This window comes from Hypomesus nipponensis, chromosome 15, assembly GCF_054491055.1.
Source record: "Hypomesus nipponensis isolate SF chromosome 15, ASM5449105v1, whole genome shotgun sequence".
In the NCBI taxonomy this organism is placed as follows: Eukaryota; Metazoa; Chordata; class Actinopteri; order Osmeriformes; family Osmeridae; genus Hypomesus; species Hypomesus nipponensis.
Window position 1 is genome coordinate 19,389,683 of NC_140375.1, and position 27,123 is coordinate 19,416,805.

A 27,123-nucleotide genomic window follows, 5' to 3' on the forward strand; every position below is an offset into this window, starting at 1 on the left:
AATAAATACTATGCATTTCTTCTTTTTTCTTCATTAAACCAAGACATGTCTGTAGCTGGTCTTCCCAGTGCTCTTACATGCAGACATACATGGTTCCACAACAGCATCTTCCTCCTTCCCATCCTCTTCCTCCTCATCTTCATCCTCCTCCTCATCACACTAAACAGCATGTTGCATGGCAACCAGAAACCATTTCATCTCTTCAGAAAAAAGCTAAATGAACATCAAAAAAAGAAATCAAAGCAGTTAACAGTTCATGCACCTTCTTCTTCATGGTGGATGCAGAGTCACAGGGACTAGGTCAGAGAGACAGAATCATTCACTTGGTTTTTGTACTAAGATTAACTTCACAACAGCAGTAGCTTTATTAGCATAGAGCACTGATTACTGCTGTCCTCAGCAGTGTTTAAGGTAAATGATATGAAGTGTTAAATGCATAGAAAATGTTTATTTGTCGTAATTACTAAGAGTACAAGTGAACTGTGTAAACTGCATTTGTACACTGGTCTCCGAGTGAACATGGATTTTATTGTGCTTTTGAAGGACCAATGATGATATTTCAGAATGGGCTCTTTTCAAGGTGATCGGAACATCACAACCAGCAGCTGATCTTCTGCTCATCCCTCTGCTCATTCCTCTGACTCCATGCCAGGTTCAAGCTGGTCCTGACTGGCCCAAACTACCGACCCGCCTAACCACCAGCGGTGATCAGAGCTTGTTTTTGGCAAATCTTTAGTTTGAGGCGGAAAGAAGTAGGCACCTTTATTATAGTAAGAATTTGAGGCTCCTTTGAGACATTTCCACACTGGTAAGTTATTTCACGTCATATGAACTATGTACTAAAAAAAACTAAAGGGGAACTCACTTTCGAAGCTATGTAATTTGGCATGACACACAGCTTCGTTTAAACACCTTGGAGACGGATATCAATGGATTCAACAGTGTAGGAAGTAAAAACAAATAAATACAACTTTTGGTGCTTCCATTTAGAAATGCATAAAGCTCCAGCAGAGCGTAGATAGGCAGCCTGAGGTGGACATACTAAGTTAGAACGCTTCATGAATGGCACTCGTACAGCCGTGAGGAGCACGGCCGGTCATCACGGTCTTCATACATTCCTTCACAGGAGTTCCTTGAGGCTTTGACGAAGCACAGCGGTGCAGTCAGTTAGAGAGATCAGAACTGGAACCCTACCATCGACAGGAACACAGGGGGGAGGGGACCCTACCATCGACAGGAACACAGGGGGGAGGGGACCCTACCATCGACAGGAACACAGAGGGGGAGGGGACCCTACCATCGACAGGAACACAGAGGGGGAGGGGACCCTACCATCGACAGGAACACAGAGGGGGAGGGGACCCTACCATCGACAGGAACACAGAGGGGGAGGAGAGGAGGAAGGTGAGGAGTGGAGAAGGTGAGGAGGAGAGAAAGGATGCAAGATAAGGGTGAGGTGGGGAGGGTGAGAAGAGAAGAGGAGCAGGGTGAGGTAAAGTGAGGAGGAGGTGGAAAAGGGCCAGGTAAATAGGGGAGGGTCAGGGGAGGTGAGGAGAAAGCCTGGACCTTCACAAGGTTTCAGCCTTAGCCTGCTCGTTGTTGTTGAGTCCAGGCGAGGGCTTGCTCTTCACGGCCTCTGTGCCCCCGCGGGACGTCTCCTGGAAGAACAGGCGTGGCTTCCACATGGACGTCACAATGCGTTTGTATTCCTTGCGGAAGTTCTGGTTGAGCAGGCCGTAGATGATGGCGTTAAGGCAGCTGTTGAAGTATGCCATGAAATAGCTGACCACGAAGAGCCACTCAGGGATGCGCGGCGCTACGGTTTCGGGGTCGATGGCGACCGCCAGCCCGATGAAGTTAAGCGGTGCCCAGCAGATGGCAAACAGGACGAACACCACAAACATGGTGACAAAGTTCCTGACATCGCTGGGCTTGACGCGAGGGCGCACCTCTGACTTCACCCTCCGCCTCACCTGGATCACCAGGATCCAGATCCGCAGGTAGCAGAACGTCACCACGGCGATGGGCACGAAGAAGTGGATGACGACCACGGTGATGGTGTAGGAGGCGCTCACGTCCTGAGCGAAGGTGCAGCTGTAGACACGCGGGTCGTACTGCAGCGAGCCCACAAAGAAGTTGGGCACAATGGCGACCAGGGTGAGAGCCCAGATGAGCGCCACCAGCAGCAGGGTGTTGCGGTAGCTGTACAGCTTGTCGTAGGTGAAGCTGTGACAGATGTAACAGTAGCGGTTGAGGGCGATGCCGGTGATGTTGAAGATGGATCCTATTACACTCAGACCCATCAGGAAACCACTCACCTGCACGGAGGGAGGGAGGGGACAGAGAGGGAAGGGAAGAGAGAGACAGAGAGGGAAGGATAGACAGAGGGACACAGAGTGGGAACGAGAGAGAGATGGAGGTGTTGATGGAGGGACGGACAGAGACAAGTAGCAGTGGCAGAGCACAGCAGATCCATAGGATGGATATATGGACAGTAGATGGAATGATGGATGGATAGGGGAAACATAAACAAAGAACGAAGGTATTAAGACAGTTCTGCAAATAAGTAACTGACAGGTCAACAGACAGACAGGTCAAACGGTGACCTTGGAGAGTACACTACCTCTATGACAGTAACTCAGACTCTCTGACCTTGGAGAGTACACTACCTCTATGACAGTAACTCAGACTCTCTGACCTTGGAGAGTACACTACCTCTATGACAGTAACTCAGACTCTCTGACCTTGCACTGAGTCTCTCCTAGTGACCAGCCGTCATGGAAGAGGGCGTAGAGCACCAGAGGATAGGGGTAGAAAGCCACCACCAGGTCAGCAAACGCCAGGCTCACCACAAACACGTTCCCTGGGTGGGGGGAGGGGGGGGAAGGGGAGGAGGGAAGGAGGGGGAGAAAAATAATAGACAGGTTCATCATTGAAACTAAGAGCATTTGAGGGGTGTGTGACGGAAGTGTAAACTGTTCCCTCAGAAATCAATCAAGAATGTTTCTCTAAACACAAAGCATATTTCATCACTCCTCTCTGCTCTAGGGGGACACAAACAGGCAACACCACCTCAAGGTTCACCTGAAGATCTTTCTCTTGGCCTTAAGGACAAAAGCAGCACTTTGCACAACAGTTCTTTAGTGAGACCTGAGAATGCGTCTTTTCTCTGCATGTTGTAATTGAGATGGTGTTTCCCGTAAGAGATGGCACCCATGGAATGGCTCGATGTTGTACTTCAGATGTGATGTTGTTTTACGCTGTACAATGTCATACTGTCATTAAGATTGTTATTTGTGTTCACAGCGCCTGGAAGAAGAGGTGTGGTGACTGTGATGTGAATGTTAAATACAGACCATGAAAATGCTGTCAGAACTCTTTCTGATCCTTGAGCTGTACTTTGACATGCACCGTTTGTACGTGGCTTTGGATAAAAGCGTCTGCTAAGGGAATAAAATGTAAAATGTAAATGTGAATTATGTCAATCCTGATTCTTCCAGACAAAGGAAGTGTGTGAGTCAGGGATTGTGTTAGCCAGCCATAGTGTGTTCTACTAAGGGCTCTCATCCCTCCCTCTCCTCATCGTGTGTTCTACTAAGGGCTCTCATCCCTCCCTCTCCTCATAGTGTGTTCTAGTAAGGGCTCTCATCCCTCCCTCTCCTCATCGTGTGTTCTACTAAGGGCTCTCATCCCTCCCTCTCCTCATCGTGTGTTCTACTAAGGGCTCTCATCCCTCCCTCTCCTCATCGTGTGTTCTACTAAGGGCTCTCATCCCTCCCTCTCCTCATCGTGTGTTCTACTAAGGGCTCTCATCCCTCCCTCTCCTCATCGTGTGTTCTACTAAGGGCTCTCATCCCTCCCTCTCCTCATCGTGTGTTCTACTAAGGGCTCTCATCCCTCCCTCTCCTCATCGTGTGTACTACTAAGGGCTCTCATCCCTCCCTCTCCTCATCGTGTGTTCTACTAAGGGCTCTCATCCCTCCCTCTCCTCATCGTGTGTTCTACTAAGGGCTCTCATCCCTCCCTCTCCTCATCGTGTGTTCTACTAAGGGCTCTCATCCCTCCCTCTCCTCATCGTGTGTTCTACTAAGGGCTCTCATCCCTCCCTCTCCTCATCGTGTGTTCTACTAAGGGCTCTCATCCCTCCCTCTCCTCATCGTGTGTTCTACTAAGGGCTCTCATCCCTCCCTCTCCTCATCGTGTGTTCTACTAAGGGCTCTCATCCCTCCCTCTCCTCATAGTGTGTTCTACTAAGGGCTCTCATCCCTCCCTCTCCTCATCGTGTGTTCTACTAAGGGCTCTCATCCCTCCCTCTCCTCATCGTGTGTTCTACTAAGGGCTCTCATCCCTCCCTCTCCTCATAGTGTGTTCTACTAAGGGCTCTCATCCCTCCCTCTCCTCATCTTGTGTTCTACTAAGGGCTCTCATCCCTCCCTCTCCTCATAGTGTGTACTACTAAGGGCTCTCATCCCTCCCTCTCCTCATAGTGTGTTCTACTAAGGGCTCTCATCCCTCCCTCTCCTCATCGTGTGTTCTACTAAGGGCTCTCATCCCTCCCTCTCCTCATCGTGTGTTCTACTAAGGGCTCTCATCCCTCCCTCCCTCTCATCCCTACAGGGCAAACCATGACTGACAAGGATTTATCTTTTAGTACTTCTCTGAAATCAGTCTTTTACTTTTATTTTCCTTCCAGAGTTTTCCAGTATTTATGTCAATCATGTTTACCATGACAGGCCAAAATATCTAATTACATGTCAAATTCCATGCGTTATTACATTACTTTTGTGGAATTTGCATTTAGATTGCAGAGCATGGGTTCAGTCCTGTATATGAAGGCAATCGTGCACTTGCTGTCTGTAAGTCCTGTGCTGTTCTGGCCCATAATATTCCAGGTATTTAATGGAACGATAGCCACCACATAACACATACATTGATTCTCGTGCCGACATAGCACAGCTGGTCTGAAGAGAAGATTTGTTTAATGTGTTCTGTCTTGCTTCCATGTCTCCATCTCTACCCTCACAACCACCACATCTGTACCCTCACAACCACCACATCTGTACCCTCACAACCACCACATCTCTACCCTCACAACCACCACATCTGTACCCTCACAACCACCACATCTCTACCCTCACAACCACCACATCTGTACCCTCACAACCACCACATCTGTACCCTCACAACCACCACATCTGTACCCTCACAACCACCACATCTCTACCCTCACAACCACCACATCTCTACCCTCACAACCACCACATCTGTGCCATCACATCTCTACTATCCAGAAATAGCAAAAGTACACACATCATTCACTCAAATAGAAGTACAGATACTCATTTAAAAAAAGACTATTTTTCACTCAAGCTAAAGAGGTGTGGACTTTGACATATACTAAGTAAAAAGTCATCATTACTATGAGCTGTTTTAGTGTCACGCTTGTGACTGGACCTCACATCATATTAATACATTAATACAAAAACACACTATATACGCTCATAAAGGAGTCATCAATGACGCAACCTTTTTGTGTTTTCATGGACATCGAACAGCCTGACCGGATTTCAGTTTCAAGTTTTTTATTGTCAGGTGCACAGAACAACACAAGGTCAGACTGGGCACTGAAATTCATTGAACAAGGAAACGCAAGCTACCAAGCATAACATGACACATAATTACTGAGCCTCAGGTGGCTGAGCGGTTAGGGCATCGGGCTTTGATTCCCGGCCGTGCCAAAAAATGACGTTGTGACCTTGGGCCAGGCACTTCACCCTACTTGCCTCAGGGGGAATGTCCCTGTACTTACTGTAAGTCGCTCTGGATAAGACCGTCTGCTAAATGACTAAATGTAAATGACTAAATGTACTAAGAACATAGATTACATCTATGGTAAACTCAAATAAAATATAATAAAATAAAAATATAATAATAAACATTCTAATATACAAAAAAAGTATACAAAACAAGTAAAACTAAAACTATACTACATCTATGGTAAACTCAAATAAAATACAATAAAATAAAAATATAATAATAAACATCCTAATATACAAAAAAAGTAGTAAAAAAAAAAAAAAAGTATACAAAACAAGTAAAACAAAAACTATACCAACCTAAGACAAGACCTATACTAACCTAAGACAAGTGGGGTACAGTTAGTGCAACATTGAGCTAAAAGTGACAGTGTGTAAAGTGACTCGAGAGAAATGTATCAATATTTGTTCACCAACTGTATATATACAGTATACAGTATCTACACACACACACATTCAGTGTATATGCATATACATGCGGACTCATACATTTATATCTTTCTCATTCGGGAAATAATCCCCAGCTGTTGGCCATCTTCGTGGATGAATCAAGGTTATGTTTCCTCCCAGTTATGTGAGTTTGGATGTAAGTCTGGCGTGTTATGTAAGGTTAACCTCAGGAGCTGGGGCTGAGGGGAGGCTGGGGGGAGGCTGGGAGGAGGCTGGGGGGGAGGCTGGGGGGGAGGCTGGGGGGAGGCTGGGGGGAAGGCTGGGGGGAGGCTGGGGGGAAGGCTGGGGGGAGGCTGGGGGGGAGGCTGGAGGGAGGCTGGGGGGGAGACTGGGGGACCTGCTTGGTAACCGTGGAAACCACCCTTCACAGTTACAGGATTCAGGAAACGAGGGCTGGACCAGACAGACTGCGAGGGAAACACACAAACACAGCAGGCTGTGAGATTATGCTGACACAAGTCAGAACCTATCATTTAGGACACAGCACAGCTACCAAACCACCTGAGGGTCAGTCAAGGACAAAACAAAAACAATCAAACTGAATGTCAATGTGTGAACTAAGCTTTACCATGTAATAGTTTGTAATAATAATAATAAGACTTTAATGAAGCACATGTCATACAAGAATTGCAGCTCAAGGTGCTTTACATAAAATCAATAAAAACAATAATACAAGTAATAAAATCCCTCTGAGGCCGCAGTCTTTGCAGTATGCAGTGTACCCCTGTGATGCAGTCTTTGCAGTATGCAGTGTACCCCTGTGATGCAGTCTTTGCAGTATGCAGTGTACCCCTGTGATGCAGTCTTTGCAGTATGCAGTGTACCCCTGTGATGCAGTCTTTGCAGTATGCAGTGTACCCCTGTGATGCAGTCTTTGCAGTATGCAGTGTACCCCTGTGATGCAGTCTTTGCAGTATGCAGTGTACCCCTGTGATGCAGTCTTTGCAGTATGCAGTGTACCCCTGTGATGCAGTCTTTGCAGTATGCAGTGTACCCCTGTGATGCAGTCTTTGCAGTATGCAGTGTACCCCTGTAATGGTCCCATAATACACCCCTGCTTCTTGAAGTGCATTCCTATCCCAGGCTCTACACTGATACTGAAACACTTAGCACACAGCTTTCACCATCACTCAGACAGGAAACCAATCAACCGGCCAAATAGGAGAGGGCAGAACACATGACATCACCACAGGAAATGACAGCGCAGCATGCTAATAAGACTGGAGGGGGAACAGGCCCATGTGGGCTTTATCCTGGATGACAAGACGTGTCAGTAGTGCTCTTTTGGCAATTTGACAAATTTCTTGAATTCATAAATTTCCAATTGGCTAATGAGCCAATTACAGCACTGAGTGTCCTTGGTGCTTTGTGCCTGGGGGATCCAGGTAGCAGAGGACTTGCTGATGCTGCAGGGAGGATCTGGGATCTACCAGCAACACGAGGCAGGAACAACAATGCACCACAATGGTGGTGATAATAATAAACATCCTAATATAGCAGAGGATAACTGGTGGTGATAACTGGGAAGAGGTGATGGTGGTGATAACTGGGAAGAGGTGATGGTGGTGATAACTGGGAAGAGGTGATGGTGGTGATAACTGGGAAGAGGTGATGGTGGTGATAACTGGGAAGAGGTGATGGTGGTGATAACTGGGAAGAGGTGATGGTGGTGATAACTGGGAAGAGGTGATGGTGGTGATAACTGGGAAGAGGTGATGGTGGTGATAACTGGGAAGAGGTGATGGTGGTGATAACTGGGAAGAGAAGAGAGAAGAGAGAGAAGAGAGAGGGGAGAAGAGAGAGAGGGGGAGAGAGAGAGAGGGGGAGAGAGAAGTGAGAGTATTCCATAGTATAGAGTGCATATGCTTCCCCATGTTGGTGTGCATGACCCCCAGCTCACTGCCTCCATTTGAGGAAGTTAATAATACAGGAAGGGCCAACATCTAAATATATTATGTAGAAAGGTACTTTACTCATTAATGGCACAGGTCATCTTACCGTCTGAGCCAGCGAGCCTGACATTATACTGCAGGTGGCGGGTGGCGGTGTAGGGCAGGAGGAGAGACTTGATGTAGTCAGGTGCAGTCCCGTTCACCACTCGGAAGGTCAGTACCAGGGTCTCGAATCTGATACGGGCTGTGATGGATAGCCAGTGAAGGGAGATGAGGAGCGGGGTGACATGGGAGCGTCTGGGTAGGTTGAAGACCAGGTGGGCCGCTGCGTTCTGAACCCTCTGAAGAGGGCGGGTTGCGCATGCTGGGAGACCGGCGAGCAGCGAGTTGCAGAGGGTGAACCTACATGAACGGAAGACTGCAGCAATGTGGGCTGTGAGGGAGAGCTCGTGGTCCATGGTCACCCCAAGGTTCCTGGCACAGGATGAAGGGGGTCACTGTCGCTTGGTCATCCAGGCGGAGATGTCTGTGAGGCAGGCCTCAATCCTAGCTGAGATCCCCGGATCGGTCGGGGGAACGACAGGTACAGCTGTTTGTCGTCAGGGTAACAGTGGTAGGAGAAGCCATGGGAGGTGATGATTGGTCCAAGTGAGGTGGTGTACAGGGAGAAGAGGAGGGTCCAAGGACGGAGCCCTGTGAGACACCAGTGGAGAGCTGGCGGGGGCCTGACACTTTGCCTCCCCAGGAGACTTGGTAGGATCTTCCCAACAGGTAGGATGAGATCCACTGAAGTGAAGTGCCAGTGATGCCCATCTCAGAAAGTCTGGAGAGCAGGATTTGGTGGTTAACTGTATCAAACTCTGCAGAAATGTTAAGCAGAATGATGACGGATGACCTTGAAGCTGTTCTGGCAGACTGGAGGGCAGTGGGGACTGACAGGAGGGCAGTTTATAAGGATAATACTAACGTTGAAGTGGATTTTTATGAGCTTTTCTTTCATCTTTCTGCCCACGGACAGGTGTGAAAACACCATAACCAACAGTCTAGTTTAACTGTCTGTCAGGTCAAACTCAAACTGTCTCACTGCCAGACACTTAACTGTCTCACTGCCAGACACCTAATTGTCTCACTGCCAGACACTAAACTGTCTCACTGCCAGACACTAAACTTTCTGAAACCAGATAAACCAGCAGGTGGAGGAGTAGATGCTCACACACACACACACACACACACACACTGACTCTCCCACACACACAGTTTCTCCCACATACACACACACACACACGCACTCACACACACACACACACACACTCACACACATGGGTGGGGAGGTGGGTGAGCGTGGAGGGACAATGACAAGGTCTCATGCAGAGTATATCATCCAGAGTAGTCAGGCACCTTCAGGCATCTGAGACAGTAGCTGTGGAACACCTCCCGGGGCCATTCAGGAAACATTCGGATGCCATTTAAATGTTAGTTGAAATATTAAAGTGATCGAGAGGGTTAGGGTTACATTTTGGGAGGAGAAAGCAAGGACAAAGCAAATGATTTCTCCCATGTTCTCTCTATCCTTCCCTATCTTTTGCTTTCTCTCTCTCTCCCCCTCTCTCCTTCCTCTTTCTCTCCCTCCCTTTCTCTCCTCTCTCTCGTTCTCCCTCTCTCTCTCCCTCTTCATGAACTCCTGTGCCCTTCTCCTCCTTCTTTATCTCTCCTCCTCCTTCCTCTCTCCTCCTCGTCCTTCCTCTCTCCTCCTCCTCCTTCCTCTCTCATCCTCCTCCTCCTTCCTTTCTCCTCCTCCTCCTTCCTCTCTCATCCTCCTCCTCCTCCTTCCTCTCTCCTCCTCCTCCTCCTTCCTCTCTCATCCTCCTCCTCCTTCCTCTCTCCTCCTCCTCCTCCTTCCTCTCTCCTCCTCCTCCTCCTTCCTCTCTCCTCCTCCTCCTTCCTCTCTCCTCCTCCTCCTTCCTCTCTCTTCCTCCTCCTCCTCCTCCTTCCTCTCTCCTCCTCCTCCTCTCTCTCAGTAGGATCCAGCAGATGAACAGATGAAGACAGAGGATGTTTCTGCTTGAGTGACACTTCCTCAGAACCAGAGACATGAACACAGACTTAGTCCAAGCACACCAATTTCAGTTAGACAGAAGAAGAAAGGAAATGAGAGAGAGAGAGAAAGAGAGGGAGGGACAGAAACAGAGACAGTGAGTCAGAAAGAGAGAGAAAAAGAGATATACAAAGACAGACTGAGAAAAAGAGAGAGAGAAATAGAGAGCCAGGTTTATCCGGAATAAAAATAGAACAAACTATGTCTTGGCAACAGGAGATATTACGTTTTAAAGCTACAGTATGCTCTGTGGTGTCTCACCCAGGCTGACTGTGAACAGACGTTCCACTACTGTCAATCTCCATAAACAAACAAGTCATTATCTATGCAAATAAGCAAATCCTCCCCTGGACTTTGGCAGCACATCCCAATCAATCATGCTGAGGAAAGAGAAAACGAGTTTGTGAGTGTTTGTGTGTTCATGTTTGTATGTATGTGTGCGTGTTTTTGTGTGATTTGTATTCGTCTGTGTGTTGGGAGTGGCTATAGAGTGTGTCTACATGATAAATGGAGAATGGACCACATCTATATAGCACTTTACTATCCTAGTGGCACTCAAAGCGCTTTATATGTTTTGCCTCACATTAACTCATTCTCTCTCTCTCTCTCTCTCTCTCTCTCTCTCTCTCTCTCTCTCTCTCACACACACACACACACACACACACACACACCCACACACACACACACACACACACACCCCAATGGTGGCGGAGCTGCCATGCAAGGCGCTGGCCTGCCCATTAGGAGCAACTTTGGGTTCAGAGTCTTGCTCAAGTCTCTACCTCCTGAACCACGGCTGTGCCTTCTGGGTTCTGGAACATCTGCAACATCTCCAACAAATGTACTGGTCTGAACTGGTCTGATCTGGCCTGAACTGGTCTGGGACACAGATGGCACAATCTACACATGCTGACGTACATTATTCTACTTAGTTGCTTTTAATGTTTCTCTCTCTCTTTCTAACACACACTTACACACACACACTTCATTTCCATCTAATCACATAATGGAAATGTGTCTGCTGACTGCTTTGCTTTCTGAGTCGACTTTGTCTGAGAGCATCCTGAAGGGCAGGCCAGCACAGCACTGAGGTAACCTGCCAATACATAGCACAGCTCTGAGGTAACCTGCTAATACATAGCACAGCACTGAGGTAACCTGCCAATACATAGCACAGCTCTGAGGTAACCTGCTAATACATAGCACAGCACTGAGGTAACCTGCTAATACATAGCACAGCTCTGAGGTAACCTGCCAATACATAGCACAGCTCTGAGGTAACCTGCCAATACATAGCACAGCTCTGAGGTAACCTGCCAATACATAGCACAGCTCTGAGGTAACCTGCCAATACATAGCACAGCACTGAGGTAACCTGCCAATACATAGCACAGCTCTGAGGTAACCTGCCAATACATAGCACAGCTCTGAGGTAACCTGCTAATACATAGCACAGCACTGAGGTAACCTGCCAATACATAGCACAGCTCTGAGGTAACCTGCCAATACATAGCACAGCTCTGAGGTAACCTGCCAATACATAGCACAGCTCTGAGGTAACCTGCCAATACATAGCACAGCTCTGAGGTAACCTGCTAATACATAGCACAGCTCTGAGGTAACCTGCCAGTACATAGCACAGCACTGAGGTAACCTGCTAATACATAGCACAGCACTGAGGTAACCTGCTAATACATAGCACAGCACTGAGGTAACCTGCTAATACATAGCACAGCTCTGAGGTAACCTGCTAATACATAGCACAGCTCTGAGGTAACCTGCTAATACATAGCACAGCTCTGAGGTAACCTGCCAGTACATAGCACAGCACTGAGGTAACCTGCTAATACATAGCACAGCTCTGAGGTAACCTGCTAATACATAGCACAGCTCTGAGGTAACCTGCTAATACATAGCACAGCTCTGAGGTAACCTGCTAATACATAGCACAGCACTGAGGTAACCTGCTAATACATAGCACAGCTCTGAGGTAACCTGCTAATACATAGCACAGCTCTGAGGTAACCTGCTAATACATAGCACAGCACTGAGGTAACCTGCCAATACATAGCACAGCACTGAGGTAACCTGCTAATACATAGCACAGCTCTGAGGTAACCTGCTAATACATAGCACAGCACTGAGGTAACCTGCCAATACATAGCACAGCTCTGAGGTAACCTGCTAATACATAGCACAGCACTGAGGTAACCTGCCAATACATAGCACAGCACTGAGGTAACCTGCTAATACATAGCACAGCTCTGAGGTAACCTGCTAATACATAGCACAGCACTGAGGTAACCTGCCAATACATAGCACAGCTCTGAGGTAACCTGCTAATACATAGCACAGCTCTGAGGTAACCTGCCAATACATAGCACAGCACTGAGGTAACCTGCTAATACATAGCACAGCTCTGAGGTAACCTGCTAATACATAGCACAGCACTGAGGTAACCTGCCAATACATAGCACAGCTCTGAGGTAACCTGCTAATACATAGCACAGCTCTGAGGTAACCTGCTAATACATAGCACAGCACTGAGGTAACCTGCTAATACATAGCACAGCTCTGAGGTAACCTGCCAGTACATAGTACTCTCCTCTGACCCAGTTTTCCGCCAGACTATAATGCCCACATGTCCTGAAGGTCAAAGGGTCAAGGAAAGGCTGCTAACCTCCCCCCCTCCCCCAGGACATTGATATGTGACACCACTTCTCTCTAAACTATAGGACACACTCACTCCCCATCATCGCTTTGGTTTCAAGGACCAATCAAATGTCTCACCCACTGGGCCGAGCACACTGGCTGCATCCAATCACCACACGCCTGGACCTGACCCCCAGCATGATGATGTCACACTGGACCTGACCCCCAGCATGATGATGTCACACTGGACCTGACCCCCAGCATGATGATGTCACACTGGACCTGACCCCCAGCATGATGATGTCACACTGGACCTGACCCCCAGCATGATGATGTCACACTGGACCTGACCCCCAGCATGATGATGTCACACTGAGAACGCCTCAGATTTTCTGCAACCAGGACTGGCTGGGTCTGCCTGGTACACTACAGATGCATCACAGGTACAGGACGTCTGCCTGGTACACTACAGATGCATCACAGGTACAGCACGTCTGCCTGGTACACTACAGATGCATCACAGGTACAGCACGTCTGCCTGGTACACTACAGATGCATCACAGGTACAGGACGTCTGCCTGGTACACTACAGATGCATCACAGGTACAGCACGTCTGCCTGGTACACTACAGATGCATCACAGGTACAGCACTTCTGCCTGGTTATATAACAGCATAATTGTTCAGACGAAAAGCTCAGCGCTCTGTTCTAGACAGCCCCACTGTCCAAAATTTCAACTTAAAGATAAAAAAGTGGATTATGTAAAGACGCACTGCGAAAGGAAAGGGTCCTGGAGGGTTCAGGTGGGCTGGGAGAGAGAGGAGGAGCTCAGGTGAAGCCCAGGTGGGAAAGGGAGATTACTGTCCCAGCAACAGATATGTCCAGGTCATCAATATTGAGGAAAAAAGATTTGAAGAGACAGAGACCTTGGGGCCAATGAGATCAATATTCTGGTAAACACAACATGTAAGGGGGGGGGGGGCTGGTAGAAGCTATTCCCCCCATCATGGAGGTGGTGGGACTGTCAATAAGCTGTGTGGACATAACAAGCTGGCCACATCTCATTTTAAGAGTCTGGTTTCCTGTCCAGGGGAGAGATGGGGGCGAGCACAGTGCCATCACGGCCGGGCTGCCAAGTAGGACACAAACATGTTCTACTGGCGGGCAGGAGCTAATACGCTCCCCGGCTGAGTCACTGTCAGAAATATTAATCTATCAAGCATTGCACAGTCAGTCGGTGAACAAGTTTAAGAAAGTTTATTGCTTGCGGCCGGCCCACAAGGAGACAAAAACATCACACGCCATTGTGCTACCAAGTTTGTCTGCCAGCATGTTGCGTTAGCTAGCTATTTAAGCAGAACCGCTCTTTACAGTCATTGGTTAAGACAAAGGCATGTAAATGTTCCATTGCTCTTCTTCTTTGGCTCCTTGCATAGACCTGGTGTGCGTGTGTGCGTGTGTGCGTGCGTGTTTGAGTGTGTGCGTGTTTACAAAATCAACCCTCATTAAAACACAACAGGATCTCTAGATGTCGTAAAAGCTCCTTCACATAAGGGTCAACAAATGGTCATCAGACCTTGCGTCTCCACCTATAGTCTTTGTCACACAGTATATCCTTAAAACAACCAAAACCCCCTCTTCTTAGTCCTCAGCCCCAAGATATGGGTCTTGAATGTTTACTCACAGCTCAGATTTGGGGTTAGGCCTTTCTTTGCACCCAAGTAATACTGAACACAGAATCATTCTTATACAGGATAAACATGTTACATCTTCAATTTTTCCAACAGTCACCCTAACCCTAACCCAGAGATTGGTGGCTGACAGAACACACAATTATGTGAGTGTTAGGACGAAGGAGATGGTTTTCATTACTGCTGTTCGTCTGTAAAATCTGATGTAATTATCTTGGTGATGAGAGTCATCTTCCAGCCTGTGGTGGTTATTCTGGGAGACGTCTATCATTGATGGTTTTTGTCAACAATGTAGATCTTATTTCAACCAATTTCATCAGAGAGATGTTGTTAGCCTCATTATCAGCATGAAAAGAAGGATCACTGATCATTTCTAGGGAGCAGGACTGTGAGGTTATAAGAGGAGAAAGGAGAGGGGCACAATGTAAACACTGTGAATCACAAGCAAAATGACGTGAACTTTCACTGAGATTCTGACTAAAGGACCAACTGAGTTTGGCTGAACTACAACGTGACAATCTGTCATTTGGGGAAGGATTAAACTGTCAGCCTACTGTCTGCTACAGCTCAATACCGCAGACAGTTTGTAGCCTAAAAAAAATACAACGTTTTATGATGATGTAGAGGCATGGTTTAGTTCATAGACTGTGAACTTTGTTATTACATGATCTGGGTCACAAAACAGTGAAATCACCTAAATAATCCTGGGATTCATTTAAAACATAAAAAATAAAATAAATATTAAGATAAATTATTTTAAAATAAAAATATACATTTGTCCGAAACAGACAACTATATTGTCAATGTTAAGGAGAAGCACTTCCTGTAGAAGGAGAAGGACTTCCTGTAGAAGCAGAAGCACTTCCTGTAGAATCAGAAAGACTTCCTGTAGAAGCAGAAGCACTTCCGGTAGAGGCCGAAGGACTTCCTGTACAAGCAGAGGGACTTCCTGTACAAGCAGAAGGACTTCCTGTACAAGCAAAATGACTTCCTGTAGAAGCAGAAGCACTTCCTGTAGAAGCAGAAGGAAAGTTAAAGAAGAAATCTCCGCCACATCAACCTCAGTTTTTAAAATTGTACATTAAAAAACTGAAGGGAGGGTCGGTAAGATTTCCACTCTGCTCAAAGCAAGCGAACGTTGTTTATCACCAATATTGCAATTTTTGCAATGCAGTTCTCCAAGCCGGAACAGGATTTCTCCCTGGAACGCACCAGCGAGCAGCGAGGAGAAATGTTGACTTTTTCAAATCGAGCTGACTAGTTTAGGTTGTGGGAGTATTCCCTCAGCTGCAAAATCACCTGATCTCTTGAAGTTGGAGTCTGCTGTTTCTACTTTCAAGAAAGTAGAAACCTGGACTGGTAATCGGGCATACCGGGCCAATATGATATTGAAGATATAAAACTTTACATCTGTTTATTTATTTTCTTTTAATTTTAATAAATGTAAAATTGCTCAATGACCGGCCATAAAGCAGGGACAGCCCATTGATTCATTTTCCATACCGACACTGGGCTGGCTCAATCACATCTCTTAACAGCTTCCAGTGGTGTCTGACCGATTGTGGTGGGTCGATCTGAGCAAAAATGTCAGGGCCAGTCCAGCCCTGACTCTCAGCCTGGGTCTCAAACCATTGCAGCCCCTTAGACCTGCAGCCAGTTAAACCTGCAGCCCCTTAGACCTGCAGCCCGTTAGACCTGCAGCTAGTTAGACCTGCAGCTAGTTAGACCTGCAGCCCCTTAGACCTGCAGCCAGATAGACCTGCACCCCGTTAGACCTGCAGCTAGTTAGACCTGCAGCTACTTAGACCTGCAGCCCCTTACACCTGCAGCCGGTTAGACCTGCAGCTAGTTAGACCTGCAGACAGTTAGACCTGCGACTAGTTAGACCTGCAGCCCCTTAGACCTGCAACCCATTAGACCTGCAGCTAGTTAGACCTGCAGCCAGTTAGACCTGCAGCCCCTTAGACCTGCAGCCCGTTAGACCTGCAGCCAGTTAAACCTGCAGCCCCTTAGACCTGCAGCCCGTTAGACCTGCAGCTAGTTAGACCTGCAGCTAGTTAGACCTGCAGCCCCTTAGACCTGCAGCCAGATAGACCTGCACCCCGTTAGACCTGCAGCTAGTTAGACCTGCAGCTACTTAGACCTGCAGCCCCTTACACCTGCAGCCGGTTAGACCTGCAGCTAGTTAGACCTGCAGACAGTTAGACCTGCGACTAGTTAGACCTGCAGCCCCTTAGACCTGCAACCCATTAGACCTGCAACTAGTTAGACCTGCAGACAGTTAGACCTGCAGCGAGATCAGACTCGGAGACCCAGAAGCGAGGCATTCATAATGAACCATGCCTGCCTCCCCCTCTCTCTCACCCCTCCCTCTCTCACCTCCCCTCTCTCACCCCTCTGTCTCTCACCTCCTCTCTCTCACCTCCCCTCTCTCACCCCTCCCTCTCTCACCTCCCCTCTCTCACCCCTCTGTCTCTCACCTCCTCTCTCTCACCTCCCCTCTCTCACCCCTCCCTCTCTCACCTCCCCCCTCTCACCCCTCTGTCTCTCACCTCCTCTCTCTAACCTCCCCTCTCTCACCCCTCTGTCTCTCACCCCTCTGTTTCTCACCTCCCCTCTCTCACCCCTCTGTCTCTCACCCCTCTTTCTCTCACCCCTCTCTCTCTCACCCCTCTTTCTCTCACCCTTCTCTCTCTCACCTCCTCTCTCTCACCCCTCCCTCTCTCACCCCTCTGTCTCTCACCTCCTCTCTCTCACCCCTCCCTCTCTCACCCCTCTGTCTCTCACCTTCCCTCTCTCACCCCTCCCTCTCTCACCCCTCCCTCTCTCACCCCTCTCTCTCTCACCCCTCTTTCTCTCACCCTTCTCTCTCTCACCTCCTCTCTCTCACCCCTCTTTCTCTCACCCTTCTCTCTCTCACCTCCTCTCTCTCACCCCTCTGTCTCTCACCTTCCCTTTCTCTCACCCCTCTCTCTCTCACCCCTCCCACTCACCCCTCCCTTACTCACCCCTCTCTCTCACCCCTCTCTCTCTCACCTCCCCTCTCAGTCATAGATCATATTGACCACATATGAAGATGTGCGTGAGTATTTACAGCTGAGCTATATGTGACAGGTCTTTGCAAAGAAGACTGTGGCACTTATCATATTGTTATGGAAAATTGCTCAATGCTGCTTATGTAAAATGTTAAGGTAACAGCGCTAAAATCCCCAGAGACAGGCAGCATGGTCATCTGTGGGAGTCACCTGGTAGATTCAGGGAATCAGGTTAAGGCCAGTCTGATTCAGTCCCCTCTGGCAGCACCCTGTCCTGCTGCAGGCAGGCAGCCCCAGAGCTGTGAGATCAGGTTCAGAACCATGCATTAGCTGAATGGCACTCAACTCAAGCACCAGCTAGACAGCATCAGAATAAAAGGCAGGGTTAGAGACAGGAGGTAGAGGCAGGGTTGGAGACAGGAGGGAAGGAGCCACAGAGAGGGGGAGTGCATAGAGGGCAGAGAGCTAGTGAGAGGAGGGGGGAAATGTGAGTATGTACTGAAGTGAACTGGAGTGAAGGTGAGATATGGGGAGTGATCCCACTGGGCTGATTACAGCTCCCAGGGTGAGATATGGGGAGTGATCCCACTGGGCTGATTACAGCCCCCAGGGTGAAGTTCTTCCCTAGGCCTCACCCAGCGTCCTCCACCCAGCCTCTTCCACCCAGCCTCCTCCACCCAGCTTCCTCCACCCAGCCCTCCTCCACCCAGCTTCCTCCACCCAGCCATCCTCCACCCAGCCCTCCTCCACCCAGCTTCCTCCACCCAGCCCTCCTCCACCCAGCCCTCCTTCACCAAGCCCTTCTCCACCCAGCCTCCTCCACCCAGCCTCCTCCACCCAGCTTCCTCCACCCAGCCTCCTCCACCCAGCCCTACTCCACCCAGCTTCCTCCACCCAGCCTCCTCCACCCAGCCCTACTCCACCCAGCCCTACTCCACCCAGCCTCCTCCACCCAGCTTCCTCCACCCAGCCTCCTCCACCCAGCCCTCCTCCACCCAGCTTCCTCCACCCAGCCCTCCTCCACCCAGCTTCCTCCACCCAGCCCTCCTCCACCCAGCCCTCCTCCACCCAGCTTCCTCCACCCAGCCCTCCTCCACCAAGCCCTCCTCCACCCAGCCTCCTCCACCCAGCCCTCCTCCACCCAGCCGTCCTCCACCCAGCCCTCCTCCACCAAGCCCTCCTCCACCCAGCTTCCTCCACCCAGCCTCCTCCACCCAGCCCTACTCCACCCAGCCCTACTCCACCCAGCCTCCTCCACCCAGCTTCCTCCACCCAGCCTCCTCCACCCAGCCCTCCTCCACCCAGCCCTCCTCCACCAAGCCCTCCTCCACCAAGCCCTCCTCCACCCAGCCTCCTCCACCCAGCTTCCTCCACCCAGCCTCCTCCACCCAGCCCTCCTCCACCCAGCCTCCTCCATCCAGCCCTCCTCCACCCAGCTTCCTCCACCCAGCCTCCTCCATCCAGCCCTCCTCCACCCAGCCTCCTCCACCCAGCCCTACTCCACCCAGCCTCCTCCATCCAGCCCTCCTCCACCCGAGGGTATGTTCACCAGGAGGGTGTTCCCCAGGAAAATCTCTCACACACACACACAACCACACACTCCTCATGGCAAACCCTCACACAACCACACCCTCCTCATGGCAAACCCTCACACAACCACACCCTCCTCATGGCAAACCCTCACACAACCACACACTCCTCATGGCAAACCCTCACACAACCACACCCTCCTCATGGCAAACCCTCACACAACCACACCCTCCTCATGGCAAACCCTCACACAACCCAGCCTCTTCCACCCAGCCTCCTCCACCCAGCTTCCTCCACCCAGCCCTCCTCCACCCAGCTTCCTCCACCCAGCCATCCTCCACCCAGCCCTCCTCCACCCAGCTTCCTCCACCCAGCCCTCCTCCACCCAGCCCTCCTTCACCAAGCCCTTCTCCACCCAGCCTCCTCCACCCAGCCTCCTCCACCCAGCTTCCTCCACCCAGCCTCCTCCACCCAGCCCTACTCCACCCAGCTTCCTCCACCCAGCCTCCTCCACCCAGCCCTACTCCACCCAGCCCTACTCCACCCAGCCTCCTCCACCCAGCTTCCTCCACCCAGCCTCCTCCACCCAGCCCTCCTCCACCCAGCTTCCTCCACCCAGCCCTCCTCCACCCAGCCCTCCTCCACCCAGCCCTCCTCCACCAAGCCCTCCTCCACCCAGCCTCCTCCACCCAGCCTCCTCCACCCAGCTTCCTCCACCCAGCCTCCTCCACCCAGCCCTCCTCCACCCAGCCTCCTCCATCCAGCCCTCCTCCACCCAGCTTCCTCCACCCAGCCTCCTCCATCCAGCCCTCCTCCACCCAGCCTCCTCCACCCAGCCCTACTCCACCCAGCCTCCTCCATCCAGCCCTCCTCCACCCGAGGGTATGTTCACCAGGAGGGTGTTCCCCAGGAAAATCTCTCACACACACACACAACCACACACTCCTCATGGCAAACCCTCACACAACCACACCCTCCTCATGGCAAACCCTCACACAACCACACACTCCTCATGGCAAACCCTCACACAACCACACCCTCCTCATGGCAAACCCTCACACAACCACACCCTCCTCATGGCAAACCCTCACACAACCCAGCCTCTTCCACCCAGCCTCCTCCACCCAGCTTCCTCCACCCAGCCCTCCTCCACCCAGCTTCCTCCACCCAGCCATCCTCCACCCAGCCCTCCTCCACCCAGCTTCCTCCACCCAGCCCTCCTCCACCCAGCCCTCCTTCACCAAGCCCTTCTCCACCCAGCCTCCTCCACCCAGCCTCCTCCACCCAGCTTCCTCCACCCAGCCTCCTCCACCCAGCCCTACTCCACCCAGCTTCCTCCACCCAGCCTCCTCCACCCAGCCCTACTCCACCCAGCCCTACTCCACCCAGCCTCCTCCACCCAGCTTCCTCCACCCAGCCTCCTCCACCCAGCCCTCCTCCACCCAGCTTCCTCCACCCAGCCCTCCTCCACCCAGCCCTCCTCCACCCAGCCCTCCTCCACCAAGCCCTCCTCCACCCAGCCTCCTCCACCCAGCCTCCTCCACCCAGCTTCCTCCACCCAGCCTCCTCCACCCAGCCCTCCTCCACCCAGCCTCCTCCATCCAGCCCTCCTCCACCCAGCTTCCTCCACCCAGCCTCCTCCATCCAGCCCTCCTCCACCCAGCCTCCTCCACCCAGCCCTACTCCACCCAGCCTCCTCCATCCAGCTCTCCTCCACCCGAGGGTATGTTCACCAGGAGGGTGTTCCCCAGGAAAATCTCTCACACACACACACAACCACACACTCCTCATGGCAAACCCTCACACAACCACACCCTCCTCATGGCAAACCCTCACACAACCACACCCTCCTCATGGCAAACCCTCACACAACCACACACTCCTCATGGCAAACCCTCACACAACCACACCCTCCTCATGGCAAACCCTCACACAACCACACCCTCCTCATGGCAAACCCTCACACAACCACACCCTCCTCATGGCAAACCCTCACACAACCCCCTTCTGTATGATGAGGGAAGTTGACCCCCCCCCTCCCCTTGGTGCCCCCTGGGAATACCCCTTACACCCTTGTGGGGAGTAGAGTTACACCACGAGTCACATGGGTGAAAGCAGAGCTCCGTATCTGTCATGTGGGGCTCCCCCCCACTCTCTTTCACAGGGTGAAACCATAGCTGTGTCTCTACCATGCCACATTAGTGACACGCCTCGAAGTCACCTTGCAGCCAACGGAAGGCTAAGCGCAGGGCAGGGGGGATGGAGCAGGGAGGACAGGGGGGGTAGCTATAGTGCCTTGGACCAGGGCAAGGAGGGGGAGATGGGGTGATGAGGGGGGCAGAGGGGGAGATGGGGTGCACAGCCTGCTGCTGCGATGACAGTAAGGATGACAGAGGGGATGACAGTGAAACACAAGGTGACCCTGCAACCCTTAGTGGGAGAGAAAGGAGGAAGGGTAGAGAGAGGGATATCAAGAGAAACAGGAGAAAAAGGAAGAGAGAGAGGGGGGGGGACGGAGAGAGAAGTGGGGAGATACACAAGAACTGGCACGTTAATTTGATCTCTGAAAACATGACGATGCACACTGACACACTATCACTTGTGATTGCTTTACATCACTCACTTACACACACACACACACACACACATTCTCTCTTCCACACACACAAGCACTCACCTATGATGGCTTGACATCACTCACGCACACATATACACACACATTCTCTCTAACACACACACTTGAATACACATTGGCTTGTCAAAAACAAAGGAATCCATGACGAGATCCTGATCATATGATGCAGGGTGTTGGGGGATGTAGGCTGGGGTGGAGGTAAGACTGTTAAGGGTGGAGGTAAGACTCTTACAGTACGCATATTCAATCCAACACGCACAGAAGCTCACACACACACACACACAAGTAAGCACAAGTACACCTGCAATCGAGGGCTCTCTTATCTATTGCGGTTGTGGTTGTTGTGATGTTGGACCTTTTCAACTTACAGCACCTTTAATAACACGTCCATCTACCTTTTCTCTCCTCTTCTCTCTCTCTCTGTCTCCCTCCTTTCTCAGAACGGGAGGGAGGAGGTGAGGAGAGATGAGGACAGGAAGGGAGACCCCCTTAGCCAACATCTAACCACAAACACAGACAACACACCAAGCTAACAGCTAGCAGCTAACCGCCAGAATTCCTCTGAGGACCAGGTCCACACACAGTGTACATCTACACTACACCACCAATCCATCAATTATACATGATGGCAACAGCTGCAGAGGGATTAAACCCTTTTAGAAAGAGAGACAGGAGAGAGAAACAGGAGACAGGAGAGAGAGAGAGAGAGAGAGAGAGAGAGAGAGAGAGAGAGAGAGAGAGAGAGAGAGAGAGAGAGGAGAATCAGGAGACAGGAAGAGGGACAAAGAGAGACAGAGAGAGAGAGTGGAGGGAGGGAGAGAATGTCAGGGTGTAAGATGGAAAGGGTGGGGGACACTGAACCATATGTTGTATTAATAAGGTACAGAGTGATACCAACGTTTACATCAAGCACACACACAGACAATCCAGACCACTTAGGCTGGTGCACTGTATGGGGGGAGAGACAGAGAGAGAGAGACAGAGGGAGAGAGGAAGAGAGGGAAAGAGACAGAGAGAGACATAGAGAGGGAGAGGGAGAGAGGAAGAGAGGGAAAGAGACAGAGACAGAGAGACAGAGGGAGAGAGTAAGAGAGGGAAAGAGACAGAGACAGAGAGAAACAGAGAGAGGGAGAGAGGAAGAGAGGGAAACTGACAGAGACAGAGAGACAGAGGGAGAGAGGAAGAGAGGGAAAGAGACAGAGACAGAGACAGAGAGACAGAGGGAGCGAGGAAGAGAGGGAAAGAGACAGAGACAGAGAGAGAGGCACACTGTACACACACTGCACTAATACAAGCACACACACTGAACCCCCCAACACACACACACACACACTGAACCCCCCCCCCCCAACACACACACACTCCAGCTTTATCTAAAGCGATATTAAATTCAATTTAAGGGGCTTTAATGGCATTTTTTGAACAAGTGTATATGTAGCCAAAGCAACATTGGAATTCTAGAAATATTTATCTTCTATTTGAATAATTGCCTTATATATTTATATACACACACACACAAAACATTTGACAAATACATATATGAAACTACATTAGATAAGTCTATAACTGCAGCTATTTATACACAGCCACCCTCTGGCCCACCCTCTGTATTGTGGTAGCCTAACTGCTCCGGGATGACGGGAGCAGAGTTCAGAAGCAGGAAGATAATGATGGGGTCAAACCTACGCTGCCGTGAGGGTGACCCTGCCTTGTAAAGAGCGTGACAGACCATTACCCCATTTACTGATCCGGATTGGAAACATGGACATGAATACTGCCACTAACGAGTGGGAAAAGGCCTGTTTTGTTTGGATAAAGTAGCATTGAACAAGAAAACAAATCTGACTCTTAACATGTGAAACACAGCCTTCACCTCAGGTGAGACACAAATGTTGTTGTTGGTCTGACTGTGTTGTGTTGGTCTGAGTGTGTTGTGTTGGTCTGACTGTGTTGTGTTGGAAGATAATGCGAACTGTCACTTCACGTTGTTAGGCTGCATCCACGCGGTGTACAGGCTCCCCCCCCCCCCCCGCAGCGCACGTGTAAAGGCAAGTCAACCGAGAGTTACGCGCTATTAAATCAGTTTAGCGACGGCTGTTAAACTCAACTACAGATCGAGGGAGAGCAAGTTACACATCCAGCTCGAGTCTCCAAATTTGCTTCCGAATGTGTATCGAGCCATCACGGCCAAGGAGCGGGATTTGACCTTAAAGGGGAAAGGTCATACTGAAATGAATTTGACTTTAACACCAAGATAAACCTTATTTTCAATAACTAAAAAACTGCTGATAGATAATAGTTAAGAGCAAACCCTAGGCCTACCAAAAATAAAACAGTCGTGTCATTCTGAAGGTCTGATAATATACTGAGGGAAATGCACAGTAACTTAAGTGCCGCTTGTTAGACTTTCCAGCCTATGTTTTGATATTTTTGGCAGAAATCCATTGTGTTTCAATCTCGGCCTGCACATTTTCCAAATCACAAATATCTCGAATAATAGGCTATAGCTCCCTACAGTGCAATGAAAATGTCTACTTTTATCTTTAGAATGGGAAACATTTCTCGTGAAACATGTGGAATCAGTTTGTCGTATGCGCCTCGTGCAGACCGGGAGCTTTCTGATGATAGCCTACCAGAAGGCACAGAGCAAAGGACATCTAAATTATCATTACAGTCATTGCCTGTGCAAACTACCAGCATGGCCTAATGTGTAACCCATCAAACAAGATAAATCATTTAAATAATATGAAAACATGAAAGACAAAACTCGGTGTGTCCCGGAGAAGATTTTTGATTTATAGTCAGTCAACACGCCTCGGGAAGACAGGAGCAATTATTTAAAGCTACATACCTGGTGGTTAGCCTACCTAAGAAATGTAATACATAACCAAAATTGGGCAGTTTAGCAGTTGGAGGCGTAACCGTTCATTCATTTCAGATCCGCCTCATTCATCCAGTGCATGTCTGCATGGGCTCTTATATGGTTGTGAATGAGACGGCTCACTGATTCAGATACTTGGCAAGAGAACGACACATTTGCAATCCATATTTCAGGTTATATTAAAGGCTACATGCTACGGCGTAGTCAAATAAAACGCCCCAATATGAGATTGCAATGCTTTCACTAAACACACATTTCCAGTTGTGCACTCGCTACAATGTTCTCGCTCTCAAACACGTGCACATACACACACAGATGGAAACACACATGCTACCTTGAAACACACACATTAAACGAAGGTTTTTCAGCTACTTACCTGCGTTTCTAAGTTTCCGGTTTCTAAACACCGAGATGATGACCAGTAAGTTCCCCAGGACGTCCACCACCGTGGTGAATATCAGCACGGTGGCCAGCACCGTGATAACCCATGCGGGACGCGCTCCCGGTCCCAGCGCGCGGCTGTGCTCCGGATCCGTGGTGCGGTTCCTGAGGAACGTAACATTCTCTGGCATGTCGAAAACCTTAGCGATGCCGAGTTATGTCCTCCCGGTCCCAGTCAATTAAACACCGACGCCGTTCTGACGAACATGCTGCTACAACAAGCCCGTTTCTGGTCCGTCTACAAACTGGGTTGACAGCCTTAATGTCAAACTTGTTTCCTTAGTGTCTGTCACGCACGCAGTTTGTCAACTTGCTATGAGTGCTCGCGCCGTCATCTGATTGTTTATAAGGTGCCAGTAATACCAGTCCCGTCAACTGTTGGCCTGATTATTCCCTATCGATAGAAAAGGCTACTGGCGAATACGTGGGTGCTCCTTGTCCAAATACATAGCAGCTCATTTGAAGACAATCCAGCTGTTATCACGAAGTCTTCGTGTTTTTTATTCTTCCTTCAGTTTTTTTACATGGAGCCGTGCTGCTCAGACGGAGCGAGTCTGCTGCGCCTTGCCGCTCGCACAGTACCACGCCGTCTGAATTAAACTGGGCGATCGGACCAGTTCGAAATTGCGAATCCAGCGCGCAATCACACTGCGCGAGCCAGATGGTAGGACGTTGTTCAGGGTATGTCGGGGGCGGATTTTTCTATGCGTGTTTGGAAACCGAGCTTACGAACCGCACAGATCGTGAGGATCGTTTCACGCTCAGACGAGTCATTTCTTTCTGTTCATTAAAATTAGATTTTCTATCCGCTGAGCGGCGACTGAAAACTAGGCTATATTCTTCATAAGTCTATGTAGAAAGTGTTAGCCTACTCGGAATCGGATGGCATATCGGTTAATACTACTGCGCTCTTGGCATCTGAACATATAACTACTACTAAATTGATACTAAATTGTATTAAAAAGATCTTGAAATTATTGTGCAGCAGCCTATTGTTTTGGTGTCACTATCTTAGCAGCATTTCTGGTTATATCATCGTCCGACGCTCACAAATGGAGGTAGGCTCATCTGGCGTCCGGTTTCCCGCGACGTGTTCCAGTCCATGTCTGAGAGAACCGAGAAGGCGCGTCTCCGACGTGACTGGCGCGGTTTCACCAAAGTGACGGACAGTCTCCAACTCTCCGCTTTTAAACGCTTAAATAACTTTTTAACCGCCGTGGTACAGCCTTCACGACGGACTTGGCCTGCAGGTACAACACCACACCAGTTCTCCATGAAATAAAATAGTATTTCCTATTTTTCTCGGTTCACTTCACACTTACGTGCGCGCGCGCATACACACACACACACACACACACACATTTCATGTGGCATTATAATAGGCTATATCTGCTCGCTCCAAAACCAAATCATTTAGGATAAAACATGATGTGTGGGATCAAATTAACAGACTGATCAGTGCGGGGCCCTCTCTCCACTGTGTAAGTATTTCCTCCTGCTCCGACAACACGTCTCTGCCCCTACATTACCTGCGTGAAGATATTTCAGGATTAATAGGATTAATAACCACAGGCCATTAGTACATTTCTCTGAGAATGGAACAGGAATAAGCGCGTGTTGTTTTCACGCCGCCTGACTGCTCTCACGCGAGGGCAGCCTTTGATTGTTCCAGCGCGCGTCTCGTTAAGAGCGCAGCTTACGTAACCGCTGTCTGTTCCTGACTGCACCGAGAGGCCTACCGTCTTTGATGTCGGCCTCGCTGCCTCGAGTTTCGAAAAAGAGGTTTTGAAAGATTGAACAAAACAATATATATTTTAGTTTCGAAAAAGATGTTTTGAAAGATGAAAAAAATATTTGCAAATATAAGTGGGAGTGTGGCTTACGCCTCAGCCTAACACCTCAGTGCAGGCCTGGACATCTGGAATACCGGGCAGATGCACTTGAGGCTGATATATTTAATATATATATATAAATCTTTATATCAATTTTTTTTTGTTTTTTTTTG

General features: G+C 49.6%; 1 protein-coding gene across 1 annotated transcript; it reads right to left on the reverse strand.

Annotated features, from left to right (window-relative positions):
• On the reverse strand, nt 1–25,943 carry mtnr1ba (melatonin receptor type 1Ba). The gene is made up of 3 exons (XM_084673814.1): nt 25,054–25,943; nt 2,745–2,863; nt 1–2,318 (listed from the first exon to the last, which is right to left on the reverse strand). Exons 1-3 carry the CDS (start codon nt 25,247–25,249, stop codon nt 1,569–1,571), a joined length of 1,065 nt encoding a protein of 354 aa, XP_084529940.1. The 5' UTR covers nt 25,250–25,943; the 3' UTR covers nt 1–1,568.
• Nucleotides 25,944–27,123: the final 1,180 nt, after the last annotated feature.

Excerpts from the sequence above, each read along its gene's own strand:
- mtnr1ba (XM_084673814.1), bottom strand. The coding sequence starts at position 25,249 with ATGCCAGAGAATGTTACGTTCCTCAGGAACCGCACCACGGATCCGGAG. Across the intron at positions 2,864-25,053 it reads CCGGAAACTTAGAAACGCAG|GGAACGTGTTTGTGGTGAGC; the intron begins GTAAGTAGCTGA and ends CCCCCCACCCAG. Across the intron at positions 2,319-2,744 it reads TAGGAGAGACTCAGTGCAAG|GTGAGTGGTTTCCTGATGGG; the intron begins GTCAGAGAGTCT and ends CCCTCCGTGCAG.